This window comes from Heptranchias perlo, chromosome 28 (genome assembly GCF_035084215.1).
Source record: "Heptranchias perlo isolate sHepPer1 chromosome 28, sHepPer1.hap1, whole genome shotgun sequence".
Taxonomy (NCBI): domain Eukaryota; kingdom Metazoa; phylum Chordata; class Chondrichthyes; order Hexanchiformes; family Hexanchidae; genus Heptranchias; species Heptranchias perlo.
Window position 1 is genome coordinate 33262353 of NC_090352.1, and position 18067 is coordinate 33280419.

The 18067-nt window shown below is 44.1% G+C and overlaps 1 protein-coding gene across 2 annotated transcripts in view; it reads left to right on the forward strand.

The window, feature by feature from the left end:
* The window catches only part of akap1b (A kinase (PRKA) anchor protein 1b), a 46953-nt gene that overhangs the window by 12638 nt on the left and 16248 nt on the right, over positions 1-18067 (forward strand). For both annotated transcript variants that reach the window (XM_068008409.1, XM_068008410.1), the window contains exon 2: positions 13998-15890. In XM_068008409.1, coding sequence (XP_067864510.1) covers positions 14018-15890 — 1873 coding nt within the window. In that variant the 5' untranslated portion in view covers positions 13998-14017. The remainder of the gene's footprint in view (positions 1-13997; positions 15891-18067) is intronic.

The window sequence follows — 18067 nt, forward strand, 5'->3', positions numbered from 1 at the left end:
TTGGATCCCAGAGGTGACTTGCTGTCATATTTTATAACCTGTCTGCACAAGAGTCTTCGTACTCATTTGCTCCAATAATATTTAAATTGTAGCTTTAAATATTTATACATTAACCAGGTTGAAGCACAAAGGGCTAAAACATTGTGACTTGGTGAACAAATACCAACAAAATACTGGCAACACTGATGAATAATTGAGCAGTATTTGTTGGCAGGTAAAAGGGTCTTTTGCAGCAAACGCCTAGAAATGTTCCAACACTCAGCACTATTTAAGAGCTATCTCCCCAAGTTGGGCAGTCCTTATTCGTCCTGGGCAAACAAGTCAACCATAGTCCTTTCCCTACTGTAGTTGCTAAGGCTCTTCAAGTTTCCATGGATGGGGTGTGTCTTTTTGGGGGATCAAGGGGACGGAAAATGAGAATGAATGAGTCTGGTAGCTGTGGACCAGTGGAAAGATGCGTCAAGGTGGAAGGATGTTTAGGTGTCCGGAGCAAGAGTCCTGAGTGAAGAAAATGAGTGGAATCTGGACAGTGGCTTCTGTTGCTACTAAGCAGAACTTTAATAGTTGGGGGAACAGCCGTGCCTAACTTCAAACCTCCCAACAGCCCAGGTAAAGAATGCGCTTTCTGTACTGTCTGGTTTTAGGTGTTTTTTTAAAGGAAGTGTGGCTGCAGTATAAGAGCACTTCGATTCCCAAGTGCTGCTTAGCATCAAGTAGATTTTCAAAGACACTATCAGGTTGCAGTTGTGCTCGTGAAACACATGGATTGATACAGCACAGAAGGAGGCCGCTCGGCCCGTTGTGCCTATGCCGGCTCTTTGAAAGAGCTATCCAATTAGTTCCACTCCCCTGCCCTTTCCCTATAGACCTGCAAATTTTTCCTTTGAAGTATTTATCCAATTCCCTTTTGAAAGTTATTGAATCGGCTCCCACCACCCTTTCAGGCAGTGCATTGCAGATCATAACTTGCAGTGTTCATATAAAAAAAGAATTCTCCTCACCTCTGGTTCTTTTGCCAATTCATACAAATCTGTGTCCTCTGGTTACTGACTCTTCTACCACTGGGAACAGTTTCTTGTTCACTCCATCAAAACCCTTCGTGATTTCGAACATCTATCTCCCCTTAACCTTCTCTGGTCTCAGTAGAACAACAACCCTAGTTTCTCCAGTCTCTATGTAGCTAAAGTCCTGCATCCCTGGCACCATTCTAGTAAATGTCTTCTGCACCCTCTCTAAGGCCTTGATATCCTTCCTGAAGTGTGGTGCCCAGAATTGGATGCACTCCAATTGGAGCCCAACCAGTGTTATATAAATGAGTTTTAAAATTAGGCAAGTGAAATGCTTTGGAGTTTACAAGTGATGGAATTCCACTTTCCTGCTGGAATTGGAGTCCCTTTAGCTGCCTTTCAGGATTTGATCATTGCTATGACTATACCCTTGTACATTTTATGGTGCTGTTTTTTGGCTGAGACTGCTGAGAGCTTCGAGGATCATTATTGCAGTTCCAAACATTTAATCTTGTGCTATGTAATGACTTGCTGCTGCCAGACAAATAGGGTCATGAGGGGATGGGAGAATGCATCCTTCGCTTGGAAAATGACCTTCATGTGCACTTGTGCCCCTGTCGATTTTGGCTTGAGAAGCACTGCAGGCTACCTCTGTGACCCAATTTCAGTGTGTTGATTCATGCCCCAATATTAACTTCATAAAAGGTCATCTCTCCAGCAACCTTGAACCGATTCTTCCAGTTTGTGTGACTTGGTTGGGTTGCGAAAAGGTCTCCATGCTCAGCCCCGACCTGAAGATTGCATCCTGGCCAGTCTTGTTTTCGTTTGTTTAGCAAGCTCCCTGATAGTTTGGTGACTTTGACCAGTGATTAACTCCTTGCAGGTTGGATGCTGTGTACATAGGGGTGCCACAATTGACCCCAGGCATAGAGCAGGGAAAGTTGGCACTCCTGATTTCTATTCATCCCCCAAACGCCCTATTAGAATGTGTTTGGGGGTCCAGAGTGTGAAGCCCCTTCCCTGCTCGTTGTCAAGTAACCGACCAACACTCAACATTGAGGCTGACCCATGAATAATGGCAGCCAGGGTGAAGTACTGACAGGTGATCAGTGCATGTACTGTACCCCTGAAGGTGTTCCCTTTTTCTAGAAGGGAGATATATAAACAAGAATAGTCTTACAAAAGCACATAGCACAGATGAATGAAAGGGGAAGCTGGATAAGTCACGTGAGGGAGTAAGGAATGGATGGGCATGCTGATAGGGTTAGATGAATTAGGAAGGGACGCTTGTGTGGAGCATTATTGCTGACATTGACCAGTTGGGTCAAATGGCCTGTTTCTGTGCTGTAGTTTTGATGTAACATTACTGAACTGGGTAACAGGATGCAATGTTAGAAATGACTCTCTCGGCTGCAGTGGTCAGCCCCTGTTAACCTTTCACCCCTACCCCCTTCCTCGGATCTTGATTAAATTCCTTCTATGTAAATGAGTTACTCAATGTCTCCCGATCGGCCCTGGCTTCTCTCGGGTCCAAACCTGACTAATGTTCATTTCACTTGTCCGTGCTGCTGATTGCACAAGTAATAGTGCCTGTAGTACTAGTTGCATGGTCGAAGGGCTTCCCATCCTGGGGTGCCAGTCTGGTGAGTGTATAAAGTAAAAGGATCAGTTCGCTCTCGATTTAATCATTCCAGTTTAGACCTGCTGTTTCTGTTTGAGAGGGAGGTGGTCAGACTTCATCATGGCCTGGGCAACTTGTGGGACCTGGACATAACCCATAATTTCTTAAGATGGCGGCTAGATTCCTTACACCTGCCTGTTCTGCAATGAGGATATTTATTTGATTGGAGTGGCACACTGTCCTTTTCATAAGCTGCAGTGTGATGTATTGAGTGCATTGGTCAAACCCAATGGATGTGAATTGTCTTCAATGTTGGATTCTGCTTAGTTTAGTCAGTTAAGTGTGCTGTTTACAGTGAAATTGTGCTAGCAGATGCTGTCCAGTCAATGTGCACAATACCTCTGCTGTTTGTTCTGGATAAATAATGGATTGGAGTGGCAGAGGAGAAAGCATTGAGCTGGAAAGTGTGAATCTGGTATCTGGTTATTAACTCGTTCGATTGAGATTGCAACTTGCATCAGCCAATTAATGGCTTAGTAACTGTTACCAATAACTAGTCGTGGTTCGGTTTTCAATAGTTTTACGGATTAAGACTAATTGATCTGATAAGAATGTGGTTGTAAGAGGTTAAAAATAGTTGGTTAAATTTGCATATTCCAAATTAAATATATTAAGACACATGACTTGAAGGCAGATTTAAAGGCTACAATTGTACAAAAAACTGGGCTGAACATTCATGAAACCAAGATCTGATAAAAAGATGAATTAATGTTTCAGGTTGAACTTTTCATTGGAGCTGAAATATCTTGTAAAAGAAAAATGGCTGTTGTAGAGTTATTGTGTGGCGTGAGACTGAAGTCAGTGTTTATAGCTAACAAGATTTTGGCAGCAATAATGGACTTTGCCTTCATATAGTCACCATTTCAGTGAGAGTGCAATGCTTTGTATTGGCCCACTTGGTGCTGATGTAGTGAGGGCTGGCTCCCTCCCAGCTGAGTACACCACACTATTACATTTTATTAACTCGTTCGATTGAGATTGCAACTTGCATCAGCCAATTAATGGCTTAGTAACTGTTACCAATAACTAGTCGTGGTTCGGTTTTCAATAGTTTTATGGATTAAGACTAATTTTTTTTTATTCGTTCACGGGATGTGGGCGTCGCTGGCAAGGCCGGCATTTATTGCCCATCCCTAATTGCCCTCGAGAAGGTGGTGGTGAGCCGCCTTCTTGAACCGCTGCAGTCCGTGTGGTGACGGTTCTCCCACAGTGCTGTTAGGAAGGGAGTTCCAGGATTTTGACCCAGCGACAATGAAGGAACGGCGATATATTTCCAAGTCGGGATGGTGTGTGACTTGGAGGGGAACGTGCAGGTGGTGTTGTTCCCATGCGCCTGCTGCCCTTGTCCTTCTAGGTGGTAGAGGTCGCGGGTTTGGGAGGTGCTGTCGAAGAAGCCTTGGCGAGTTGCTGCAGTGCATCCTGTGGATGGTGCACACTGCAGCCACAGTGCGCCTGTGGTGAAGGGAGTGAATGTTTAGGGTGGTGGATGGGGTGCCAATCAAGCGGGCTGCTTTATCTTGGATGGTGTCGAGCTTCTTGAGTGTTGTTGGAGCTGCACTCATCCAGGCAAGTGGAGAGTATTCCATCACACTCCTGACTTGTGCCTTGTAGATGGTGGAAAGGCTTTGGGGAGTCAGGAGGTGAGTCACTCGCCGCAGAATACCCAGCCTCTGACCTGCTCTCGTAGCCACGGTATTTATATGGCTGGTCCAGTTAAGTTTCTGGTCAATGGTGACCCCCAGGATGTTGATGGTGGGGGATTCGGCGATGGTAATGCCGTTGAATGTCAAGGGGAGGTGGTTAGACTCTCTCTTGTTGGAGATGGTCATTGCCTGGCACTTATCTGGCGCGAATGTTACTTGCCACTTATGAGCCCAAGCCTGGATGTTGTCCAGGTCTTGCTGCATGCAGGCTCGGACTGCTTCATTATCTGAGGGGTTGCGAATGGAACTGAACACTGTGCAGTCATCAGCGAACATCCCCATTTCTGACCTTATGATGGAGGGAAGGTCATTGATGAAGCAGCTGAAGATGGTTGGGCCTAGGACACTGCCCCGAGGAACTCCTGCAGCAATGCCCTGGGGCTGAGATGATTGGCCTCCAACAACCACTACCATCTTCCTTTGTGCTAGGTATGACTCCAGCCATAATAGTTGGTTAAATTTGCATATTCCAAATTAAATATATTAAGACACATGACTTGAAGGCAGTTTTGTAAAAGGAGGATGGGAAGAGTCCAAATGACATCTTGTTTTGCTCTGATCTTATGGGAGTCAATCATCTGTTAACCCACTCCCAACTTGCCTTCCATGGATTGTTTCAAAATTGTCTTTTGCACTAAAACTTAAATTTTCTAATTCAACATGTAGCACAGGGAAGTAGGAATTTAGTACTTTCAAAGAATCTGAATTCAGATAATTCAAATTAAGTGACAATTAGAAACAAAAGATAAACTTTAATTTCTGTGGCGCCTTTCACAACCTCAGGACGCCTCAAAGCATTTTACAGCCAATGATGTACTTCGGAAGTGTAGTTCCTGTCATGTTGGAAACACGGCAGCCAATTTGCGCACAGCAAGGTCCCACAAACAGCGATGTGATAACGACCAGATCATTTTTTGTTTAAAAAGTGTTGTTGGTTGAGGGATAAGTATTAGCCAGGCAGATTACAGACATGCATGATCAGATTGTTGAAATGCCCCGCTATTCTGCCTGCAGGTAATCCTCCTGAAGTGCTTGATTGAAAATGTTTGTTGTATTGATGCTGTGTGCTCACTCTATGTAAACAAAAAAACTTCTAAAAGATGGGAGCTGAAATGCCGTAAATAGATTTTTTTTTCATTTATTTTGGTGGCTGTTTTGGCCCTCGGGGACCCAGCTATTAAAACGCTCTTGTCTGCTTCTATTCTCAATGTTTGGCAGCAACAGATGTTGTGGCAAGACTCCTGTAATTGGATTGCAGCAGCATTGCATGTTGCAGAGAATATACCCCAGTGGTATTTGGTGACTAGTGATGGTCCAATATCTGTGGCACTAGAAGATTATACACCAATTCAGATTTGAGCTCCAATCTCTCATTAGTCGTCATTTCCTAAATTACAAGTGACTACACTTCAAAAGTGCTTAATTGACTGTAAAGCGCTTTGGGAGGTCCTGACACTCAGTGCTGTGCTGTCGGAGGCTTCGTCCTTCATATGAGGCGTTTAAACTGAGGTCCCATCTGCCCCCTCAGGTGGACATAAGATCCCTTGGCACTATTCGAAGAGCAGGGGAGTTCTGGCCAATATTTATCCCTCAACCAACATCACTAAAACAGATTATCTGGTCATTGTCACATTTCTGTTTGTGGGATCTTGCTGTGTGCAAATTGGCTGCCGCGTCTCCTACATTACAATAGTGACTACACTTCAAAAAGTGCTTTGGATGACCTGAGGTCATGAAAGGCGCGATATAAATGCAAGCCTTTTTGTTCCTTTGTTGTATTGTGTGTTGGTGGTCACATCAGTATAGCTACAATATTGGGATTATGGTGTATCCTTTTTGTATTGTTAGCCATGAATGAAGTCTATTGGAATGTTGTAGTTACTGAATAAATTGCCATGGAATATCTTCAGATTTTTTTTTGATGGTATTACAGCAAACGTTGCTTGGTTGCATCCTTGAATTGAATGAGCCAAGGGATGAAATTTCAGGCTCCCTTCTGGTGTTTGTAAGTTGCAAGTTAATTTGAGGGCCTGCTCCCTCCATTTGGGTCAGGTGCAAACAATTACCATTTCCAGACCCGAGAGCACCCGGGTGTGTGTGAGGTGCCTTGCCTTTGCTCAGCATCTTTTATCTCATGACCAGGTGCAGTCAAATGAATATGCAGTGGCATCTAAGTGACAAGTGAAAGACTACAGAATTTTACAGCATAAAAGGAGGGCATTCAGCGCGTCGTGCCTCTCTGCTGTCTGCTCAGTCCTCTTTCCACATACTTTTTTTTCTCTTTTAAAAGCTGTTGGGGATTCTGCTTCTACCACTGTCTGTGGTATAATGTTGGCTTCCAGGACTGTCCACCATTGTACATTTGCCTTTCCTGTTCTTAAAACACTTTGTTCTGTTTTTTTTTAACTAACATGGGCCCACGACCTCCACTCAGAACTGTGTATAATTATGGATATGTTGCTGGCTGCATTATCCAGCTTCAATTCTCTCGACAGACTAATTATAGCAGCTTTGACCCTTGCTGGAGGATATTTGAGTCTCCTTCCTCCGACACTATTAAATGACATTTGGTGAAGCTTTTTGGTCATTGTCTTTACAAACCAATAACAGCAATCAATCTGTATCTGCTATAAATTGTCCAGTTGTCTGTTTTTCTTCAAATGGGATTGTCTTCTGTTCGTGCCCGTTCTCCCTACACTCCCTCGCTGCTGTGCCAACAAGTCCCCACAGTCTTGATCTGGCTGCGGGAGCATAGCGAGTAATGGTACCAGTGTGTGCAAAAGCTTGCGGGTTTCAGCCCTTGCGCTCAGTGGCCTCAAATGGGAGTAGAGAAGTGTTTCTGCAAGCAGGGAGAGCTGAGGAATGGAAGAGGGTCTCTAGGCTGCAGCCCAAGTCTTCTCTCTACGGTAGTGAAGCCTTGGAACATTGCCTTAAACCACGCCTAATCGTGCTGTCTTTCATCTTGTCTCTTACTAACTTCAATTTTAATGTAACGTTAAGGCTTATGGCACAAACTGCCCCAACTCAGTGTTAATGGGTGATCTCAGATGTTGGCCATTCAGCCCCTCAAGCCTGTTTTGTCATTCAATTAGGGCATGGCTGACCTGTATCTTAATCCATCTACCTGCCTTGCTTCTGTGTCCCTTAATACCCTGGCCTAACAGAGTTCCAGATTTCCACCAACCTTTGTGTGAAGTGCTTTCTGACATCACCCTTGAACGGCTTAGCTCTCATTTTAAGGTTACGCCCCCTTGTTCTGGACTCTCCCACCAGAGGAGAGAGTTTTGCTGCATTTTTTTTTTAATATTCGTTCATGGGATGTGGGCATCGCTGGCAAGGCCAGCATTTATTGCCCATCCCTAATTGCTATCTACCCTATCAAATCCTTTAATCATCTTAAACACCTCAATTAAATCACCCCTTAATCTTCTATATTCAAGCAAATACAAACTTAGTCTATGGTACCTGCCCTCCCTAATTTAACCCTTTTAAACTCTGCATCATTGTGGTGATTCTGCATTGCACCCCCTCAGAGGCCAGTATATTTTTCCTGAGGTGCGGTGCCCAGAACTGAACGCAGTAGACAACCAAATGGCTGCAGTATGGGATGTTGTTGAGGTTGGGGCTATGGCAAATTAGAGATTTACCATACAGTGCTATAGTTAATGCTGACACTGGATATCAGTGCATTTCCCATTCCCTCCCCTCAAACACAGAAGTGGCCGCATCAAATACTTTGTCGTTCAGACTGCAGCTTTTCCTCGTCAACCTTCATGTTGGCATTTTGAACCAACCAACATCAAAAGAGCTGTTGATGGGGCCTCTGCCCTGTAATATCTCACCACTGCAGCAGGACCAAGATTGCTATAGGTGGGGACTTTGGAGAAAAATGAAGTGCTACTGAAAACGTCATTTCTTTTCTCCTCCCTTCTCGCTGCCTCCTGCCCCTCCCTTTGAGTTGGGCAGTAGTAAATGCTTTGCCAAAATAAGGACATGGGTTTAAAATTGGAGCCTCGTCAGTAAGAACTTAATTATTTAAACTTTTATCTGAGATTATTTGAACAGTCTCATCATAAACTGGCTTGTCTGGAATTTATAGCTGAAAGCTGGGAAGGAGTCAATTAACACAGCAAGTGTGTTTTTTTAAAACTCTACCAGCTCCTCCCTTTTTAATATTCAGTTCTCTCGTACAGTCTGCGTTAGTAGCAGCTCCTAACCTCTTCCTGGGCTGTGCTTCACAAAAACCATACATACTCAACAGAGAGTTTACATAGAATTACATTTATTTAACGACACAGAAACCAGCTGTTGGGCCAAACTGATTTCGTGTTTGTGGTCCATAGGAGCCTCCTTCTATCCTATCTGCACATCCTTCTATTCCTTTCTCCCTCATGTGCTTATCTAGCTCCCCTTAAAGGCATCTGTGCTTTTTGCCTCAACTATTCCACATGGTAGTGAGTTCCACTTTAAGCAAAGTTTCTCCTGAATTTATTAGTGACTCTTGTATTTATGGTCCCTAGTTTTGGACTCTGTCTCTGTCACACACACGCCCTAAATTTTAAAAAAAAAAATCAAACTGCAAATGCTGGAAGTACACAGCAGGTCTGACAGCATCTGCAGAGGAAGTTTATTTCAGGGGTGGTGTTCTGGCAAAGCTCTAGACCCAAAACATGAGCCTGCCTTTGCACTTTACAGATCCTAACACTTTGGATGTAGCTCCTTTGTCAAAACAGTACACCCAAAAAGTCGTCAAACTCTAGCCACCTTGCTGATGGGTTCTGTGGTGTATTTCCTTAGAAAAAGGCTACAGTTAATTGCAAGTAAGCTTAATCTTTAATCTGTTGAGATTCGGTAACAAATAAGCTTTAGATCTTGTAATTTGCACATTGGTAAAAGAGAACTGAGTTCACAGTCAGTCTAAGATGTCAAGCTTGTTACTCAGGGGACCTTGTCTCCCTTTCTATTAATTACAATCTTTTAATACCGAGACTAGTATGATGATGAATGTTTGTTTGCTTTCAACCTTGTCCTCCCGCAAGTGACGTGTTACACCATTTATAATTAAAAGGATCCACTGCATAATGGCCTACACTTCATTCTCTCCTCTTCCTCCTTCGGCTCCATAAAGTCAAGGCCCTTGTTGGTATGCTTCAGTAACTAAATCGTCCCAAAAATTTCCATAAGCTGATCTGCACCCTTGTGATTTAGCTGCCTCTTGTGATTTTAGTTTACACTGCAGTCTGGATACTCCCTGGTCGTTTAACCATACATCACACTGTACATGTTTGGCTTTGTAATGCAACATTTGAGTTTGTTACTTTACATAGCAACAGCCAGTGAGGCACTTTGAAAGCTGAGAGGGGTAACTAATTCTTCCAGGGAGGGCTGTCACTTACAGATGGTAGCTGGCCATACGTTCACCTGATTCAAGGATAGTTGAAGCTGGGGCGTGGGGGGGAGGGAGAGGTGTTACATTTCTGAGAGTAGTTTCTGACATTGCATATGTAGTCCAGTGCCTCAAACTGAAAGCAGTTTGTCATTGTGATGCAGTAATTTGTGGAGTGCCATTAGGCATACAGCATAGGAGAATATACTGGCAATTAAAAGGTTCACTTGCAACACTGGACAAACTTTTTTTTGGCAAATATTTCCATGCCTCTACTCTTTTATAAACTGAATTGCACTGTGGACTATAAACTCCAGCTGTCCTTCAGAAAACTTTGGGTGAGTGTAGAGCTAGTATTCAAAGTTGCGCCAGTAAATCTACCTCTTCAATTTGCAGATGGAAATTGCTTTTAAAATGCAATCTTGGTTCTTAAAGCTGTGTCTGATTACAGAAGAGTTTGTTTGGATGGAGCATGTGGCTTTTCTTTTGCAATATGTAAAACTTTGCGACCCACACTTGTCATCTGCTTCAGCCCAGTAATGCCGTGTCCTTTAAGGGAAAGGAATGCGTGTCCTTTTTTAGCTTGCTGTGCAGGAGTATTGCTGACTGTTTTGGGACTAAGCATGTGAGGGTTTCCACTAATGATTTGAAAGAGTCTCCTTAGACTAAATAGTAAGTAGGTGCACAAGCTACTATCAAGGGCACAAAATGGGCTGGTAAAGTAAGAACTTGCAGTTATACAGAGCCTTATTTTCACATCCCAAAGCACTTTTGCATCCAATGAGTCACTTTTTCTGTAAGTAAATGTGGATTGTCAGTTTGCACAAAGTGAGGTCCTCCAAACAGTAAATGAGATGATTGACCAAATGTTTTTTTGGGGTATTTGAGGGAGGGATATTGGCCAGGATATTGGCAGATTTCCCCCCTCTTCCAAATAATTGCACGGGATCTTTTACATCCACCTGCACAGGCAGACAGGGCTTCAGTTTAACGTCTCATCCAAAGGATGGCATCTCCAGTTGCAGTACTGAGGGAGTGCTCTGAGTGCCTGCCCCAGAGTACGCTGAAGTCCTGGGGTGGGGTTTGAACCCACAACTGATGCAAGCCTATTACCAACTGAGCCAAGCTGCACTGTGCAGTAATGATCTGTGGTTCAATTTTCTCATTTCAGAATGTCCCAAAGAACAATGGGATTTACAGTGACTAATATCCAAGCACGCTATCATTTTAGCTGCATTACCAGTTATTTGTTTTTATGTGCTCACGGGTGGGGGGACATCTAGAAAGAACTCAATTCCACATGGACCCATTGATGTGGTTGACCAGCAGACAGTCAGTGCACCCCTCTGGAGTGTTTTTAAACTCTGCTTGTCGTATAGCAGACTTTACCTGCATTGTCTGTGCTTAGCATCTATGAAGCTTCATGCACAATACATGAACTTTCCTGAAGCTTTTTCAACTTGGTCGCATTTCATACAGACTATAAGTTCATAACTGAGTTAATGTTTCTGTACAGACTGGAATTTTTTTTTTACAGACAGTGACTTTTTTTTAAAAGAATAAATTGTGCTTATTCATGTGTCATCTGGTGCCACATTTTGGCCAGCCTTACTGTAGAGCGAAGCATATGGTCCCTGGTCATGGGTAGTGCATTTTAATAAAGAAAAAGTGAGGATGGTGCAGTGATATTGGACCTGCAGCATATTGTGCTTCAGATTGGTTTCCCTGCCTCCCCACCCGTATTTACTTCAGCTTCTGATTTGGTGCAAAAAAGGGGGTGATCTTCTATGGTTGAGGCTTACAGGACAGTTTTACTGTAGTTCTAATGTTACCGTGAACATAAATATGAACTTGGTCTTACTACGTTGTTTGTAATAAGGTGGAGTTATTTTTTGTTATCTAACTTGAAGTTGAGATAGCATAAGCCGAACAAAGCTCAGGTAATTTAACCCGAATGACTGTTTATCTGATTTTACTGCTTTGAAATTGTTATGGAATTTAGTCTAACTTTGAATCGGTGTGCTGGTGTGATCTCCTGGATTAATGAGACTTAATGAAAACCGTTCCTCTTATTTGGGGGAGAGTTAACTTCTCGACCCTAAACTGGTACAGGTGTTGAGCTGTGTGCAGGTTCCTGGATATATATATTAACTGAAGGATTTCACGCGCACCATTTGAAAGTGACGCTGTCCCTCTTTTTAAACAGTCATTGTTTTGCAGCCAACAGGCTGGATAAATGTTACCCATTCCTGATCATTTCAGGAGGATGGAAGAGAAGCTGGTTTTCCAGTTTGTGAGAAAATAATGTTGCACTGGCAGAATGCGAGAGAGTGTGTTCACAACACCTTTTACAAAGTCCCAAAGCACTTCACGGCCAACAACTTACTTTTGATGTGTAGTCGTTGTTGCAATGCAGAGAAACGACAGCCCTCTAAAACCTCCCCGGGAGCCCATTTTTAATGTGTGAGCACGCACTGCAGCCACAGTATGCTGACTGTGGAGGGAGTGGTGCCCATCGAGCAGACTGCTGTATCCTTGAATTCCCTCTTTCCTAACCCAGTTGTAGTGTTCTGGCTTGTTTTCCCCGTGACCTCCTAACTTGGCACGGATTGACTAACCTGTTTGGAGTGGCTCTGTTCAGTGCACTTACTGGCTGAACTTATTTCAGTTCCAGCTCCTTGCATGGAGTAGTCCTCCCCCCTCTTGCTATGAGTACAGGAAGTTCCTTTAGTTCATGGCCTCCTACCACACCAGCAAGGAATATTCATCCACTTTTTTTCCATTATTGGATCTCGATGCTGTTATTTGAGAGAGGTTCCTGGTACTTGGGGTTTTTTTTCTCTCCTGGAACTATTTTGGTCATATCACTTTCATTAGTGTAAACAAATGTGGGATTCTCTCATTTTTAAGGAGGCGATAGCTGGGAGATGCTATTTACTATTTATCTTCAGAGATGCAGATTTGTGTGAACTAATAAAACCGACTAAACCCCTGTGCTATTAGATTTTCAAACTGTGATTGCCTGGATCCTATCCAAGTGACTTTAATTTTTGTGCATTTGACATACTAGGGTATTTTTGTGTAATGCATCTAATGTCTGTCACAGTTATAAATGGAAAACTCTTCAAGGTAGTCATTGACCTGGAGCCAGAATGTTAGCACTGCCCTTTGACCGTAGCCACTTCCAGACTGTGATTTGCACATTAGAGGTTGCCTTCAAGGGACAGGTTAGACTAAATATACCTGTTTCAGACTACCCGTGAGTAAGGGCAGGGAAGGTCAGCTGCTATTTTTCTGCAGTTGTGTGTTCCTTATGAATTGCTGACTGTGTTCCAATTGGGAGGACAAGGGGACCTTGGGAACCTTGATATGAGACCTCTCCCTTTCTCTTTCCTCCCTCTTTTCCCCCCCCCCCCCCCCCCCCCATAATTTTTTTTTTTTAAAGTGTCTTAAAGGACCTGTTTTTTTAAAATGGTTTAAAACTTATTTTAGAGGATCACTGTCACAGAACTTTGTTATGCTCACTTATGAAATGCTGTGCAAAATGTTTGAGCTTAAGAGCTGTATAGTACCATGCACGGTAACTTTATAGCACCTCTGTCAGCTCCACTCAACGGCAGGCAGCCAATTGGCAGGGAATCCTTGGGCTAGGTATTGTTCAGTAGTTGCCTAATAAAGTAATTTACCACTGAAGTTCCCCATCCTGATGTTTAGACCAAGCAGTTTTATAGCACACTTGGACAAGCTTAAGTATGCTTTTGCAAAATGTGTCTGACTCCGTGTATTTTGTGCTTTGCACCTTGTTCTCTTTGGCAGGGCAGTGCGGGCTGTCTTTTAGCTTGGGACAAAGTAACTTGCAAATTGCAGCAGTTCAATCTTTTTTCTATCCCCCCCCCCACCCCCCCCAGCCCCTCTTTCCAAAGAAAATGTTGATTTTTGGCAGGCTGCGTTAGTGGAAGTTCTAAGATGTGCCCAATGAACCAAGTAGCCTAACTGGGCAGCTCCACTCCATCCCCTTGTGTTTGTTGAATTGAGTTCCAATTACAATACCAGTCATTGGTGTAAAGCAGGTGTGCTTTAATCCTGTGCTGGTTGAGTAAAGTGGTGTGTGTGTGTGTATATCTAAATTGGATCAACTGTAATAATGCAGTGAAGTACAGTCATGGTGCTTCTGAACAATTGTCTGTATTGGCTGTTTACAAATGTTTGTTCTTTTTCAGATCAGTGTCTAGGTCCCACGATGGCTCTGAGATTCCGTACCGTCTTTCCGTACACTCTCCCTGGGGTGCTGGCCCTCATCGGCTGGTGGTGGTACGTCACCCGAAAGAAAGGCCGAGAAAGCAGCCACGATAAAGAAAAGCTCACTGCGCCAGAACCAGGCGCCAAGGCTGGAGGAGAGCATTTTGCTGTTGCGGAGGATCATCCGAGTGTTAATACAGTACCTGAACTAACGAATGTAAGGGAGCATAACCAGGATGAAAGCATAGCCAAGTCGCCGGATTTGGTGCCGACTATACAGGTTGAAACATTGGGGCATTCGGATGTGCCAGAGAGCAGTTCATGCCTATTGACAGATGGCCTTGATGCCAAGGTGGAGAGGGATACTCAAAAGATACTTCTGGACTCTTCGCCGCAATCCCAAGAAGCCCTGTTCATGTCAAATGTGCAAGGGCCCCTTCAGACGTCACCCAAAGTTGAGAAGGAAAGTTACCTCCATCAAATAACGGATAAAATCAACATTGACATGTTGGAGACACGGCAGCCTTCAGTCTGCAACACAGTCGAAACGCCTCCTTTTCCTGTTGCGACTTCCTCCATCAACCTGGAAGAAGGGAGAAGTGACAAAATCTTGCCAATCCTCAGTTCAGCAGCCGCTTCTACAGAATGCGAGCAGCCAGTGTCTGACCTTCATACCATGGAACGGCCCGAACCAGAGGGTGAAAATGCAGGCAATACGACAGAGCCCCCGTGTTTCAAGGCAACGCTCAAAAGTGCAAGCATCAGCCCGTTTTTGATTCCAACTGGTCTTTGTCAAGAGTCCAAGCAGGGAAGCCAATCTTTCAACAAAAATGCCTTGCCCGCAGATTCAGTTGAGAAAGTAGTCGCTCTGGACGAGATCGAGGAGGCAGCTGCCGGTTTAATCTCGGAGGTCATAATGGCAGCAAAGCAGGAACTACTTTCTTCGCAGCTTGATCACTGTGCGGAGAGCGAGTGCGGTGCTGGAACGGAAGGTAGCAAATTAGCAAATTCCACCGTCGATATGGCGGTATTGCCTAAAGCTGAAGACTTTCAGGAAGATGAGCGAGTGGATGGTGAGCTGAGGCAGCTCGGTGAACAGAAGCACTCTGTTGTGGTGTATGAGGCAGGAGTAGCCCAGAAGAACATCCTTCCAAAGGGAAGTGCACTTGGAGATTTTACTGAAGAGCACTGTGAGGGTGAAGATGACGGTTTTACCGCAGAGCTGCCCACTTCCATTGTATGCAGGAAATCTTTGGAAGAAGCTAACCCAGCAGCGGAAGACTCTGGTTGCAGTGCTTGCCATTCAGAAGATGGGGCAGGTGGGGAGGATCTACCGGAAAGCAGCGTGGCTTTATGCCACCTGGAAAACCACGAAGGCTCAGTGAATAATTGCGTGGTGAATAAAGCTCACTGTGAACTGACCTTCGACAAAAAGCTCGTTGGGCCTGAAACACCGTCGAAGGAATCTGGTACGACAGGGAGTGTTTCAAAGGATTGTGTTGAAGCTGCACACGGGGGCATGGGTCAGACCGTCACCAAAGACCCGCAGCCCGCCGCAAATAATGAGGGGTCTTCAGAGGAAATGAACGCAGCAGCCGAGGATTCTGGTTGCAGTGTTTGCCACTCAGAAGACGGGGCAGGAGGAGAGGATCTGTTGCATAGCACGGTAGAAGGCACCCTAGAAAATCAGAAAGCAGATGTACTACATAACACTGTGGCTGAAGGAAGCTCCCTTGACCAGGATCCAAAGCACAGGCACAAACCTCTGGCGCAGGAGGTGACTAAGTTGATGTACACTAATGGAGGACAAGCAGAAGAAGGTGCTGATGGGAATGGCCACTTGCTTCTTGAAATGGAGTTTGATCATTCTGGAGGTAAAATAGCAAAAATTGTTTAGTGCCAAAACATGACTCTAGGCTAGTGGGAAGTGACTTGCTTACTGGGCCACCTGGGAGAGTGTTGCCTGCACAAACTATTAACTATCTTGGAAACATTTCCATTGTAGAAACAGCACCGGAGGAAATGTCACTCTCACTTTAAACCAGTTTGCTCCCAATCAGAATGGACATTTAACTCTTGCATTAAAAACAAAATGCTGGAAACACTTAGCCGGTCAGGCTGCATCTCTATATATAGAGAGAGAGTGTTAATGTTTCAGGTCGATGACTGACCAGTTCTGATGAGTCAGCGACCTGAAACGTTAACATTGTTTCTCTCTCCACTCTAATGCTGGGTGTTTACAGCATTTTCTGTTTTTATTTCAGATTTCCAGCATCTACAGTATTTTGCTTTTTTTTCACTTTTGCATCTTGTGGCATAGAAAGGATAGAGGAGCCTTGGGATTTGATTTGTATGTGGTTGGGATGATCAGCTTTGCTTTTGAGTTATAGTCATCCCGTGAGTGGATACTGAGAAAATCCTCTCGTGATTTGTGATCCCCTATTTACCTGTAAGTCTTGTGCAGTAAATTATACTGGAAACCCAAGCTTCCAAGTAGTAACCTTTTCGTGTATTTTGTTTAGTGAAGTAAGTGTAGTGCAAGCAATTTTTTTTGAGTTGCTCCTAATTACAGAATGGTAATTCTGGGATACAACTGGAGTTGCTTCAAACTCAGTGCCCCAAAATTAATTGGGTCAGATGAGCATTCTCACTCCTCCACCTCCGATATAAAGCACTGATGCCTGGGAGCATTTTCGAAGCAGGTCTGTTGTGGTGACAACTAAATGAAGAGGATGGCAAGGAACCCGCTGTGTGGCTCCTGCCAGTGCTGCTCTTAAACCCAAGGTAGTGTTACATGTTCTTGGGTGAACTGTTTCTATTTTCCCTTTAACTTGGGAAAATGTGCTTTAGTTAACATTCTCTCTCCTCTCTTTCTCCCCCACCCCTCATGCCATATACTTGCCAATTCATGGTATGTTGAAATAACATGCTGTACTACCAATTGTCATCTGACTTGACAGAATTAGAATGTGTAATAGTTGCATGTAAACTGAATAAAATAGTTCTTAGCGAAGCATAAAGTCCCACTCTAAACCGAGCCAGGTTATGTTGGCCCTTGTCCAGTCTTGAATACTTGATTTTTGTCTTGCAGCGTCATTCAATGCTAGATACAGATCCAACTGGGCAAATGTTAAGATTGAAGCCTTTAAGATTAATGTTGAGAGCTTCAAAAACCAGGTTCTTTGCACTGGGGGAAGCAAGAAAGTAGTTTTCAATGCCCAAGAAGCTTTCTTTCTGGAATTCAGCGTTTCCTTGTAAGTTTGTGGGGCGGCGGTGGGGGGGGTGAAGAGGCTTCCTTGCAGCTGATCTATCTGTAGTCTGACTCCATTGGTCAGACTTGCAGGAAAAGTAGAGGAAATGAAGTTACTGGGGGTGAAGCATCTGGAATGGACAGACAACTGCATTCCACAGCTTAGTACACTTGTGATGAGCCAGTGAAGATTTAATCTTGCATTTAATTGAGTTATGTGGGACAATGTCAATTCACAATCCTATACCAACACTGTCCTTCACTGTACATGCAGTTGGGGGGTATTAAGACCAGAACACCAATTGATGAGCTTTAAACTATTATTATTTATGCCCTCTTAAAGCCCTGTCGTCTTGTTACACTAACACCACGCAACGCATCCCTTCACTTCCCTGTCCAGTAATGTTGTCTTCCAGCACCCAACCCTGTGTATGCCTGTGTTTTGAAACCTTGTAAGCCTTGCTTCCCATGTAGCGTCTTCTTTAAATGCAGGTGGAACAGAGCCACACAGCCCAGGAATGTCCTGAATTTGATCACTGTTCTAACTAGGGCAATGATAAAAGGTGCTGCAGTTCACCAGGTGTTACTAGGATATGAAGAAGGTCACAATCATCCAGGCTTTTTGCTTCTAATTCCTATCCAATGACCTGTGCTTTGGACATCAGGCGAGGACAGAATCTGAGTTTATAATGTCCCCTCCCTCCCTCCCCATGCACACAGTCCGTGTTTAGGATTGCACATGTACTACCATTTGGGTGAGATGGAACAACAGCCTAGTGTGAGCTGCTTTGTTAGGGAGAC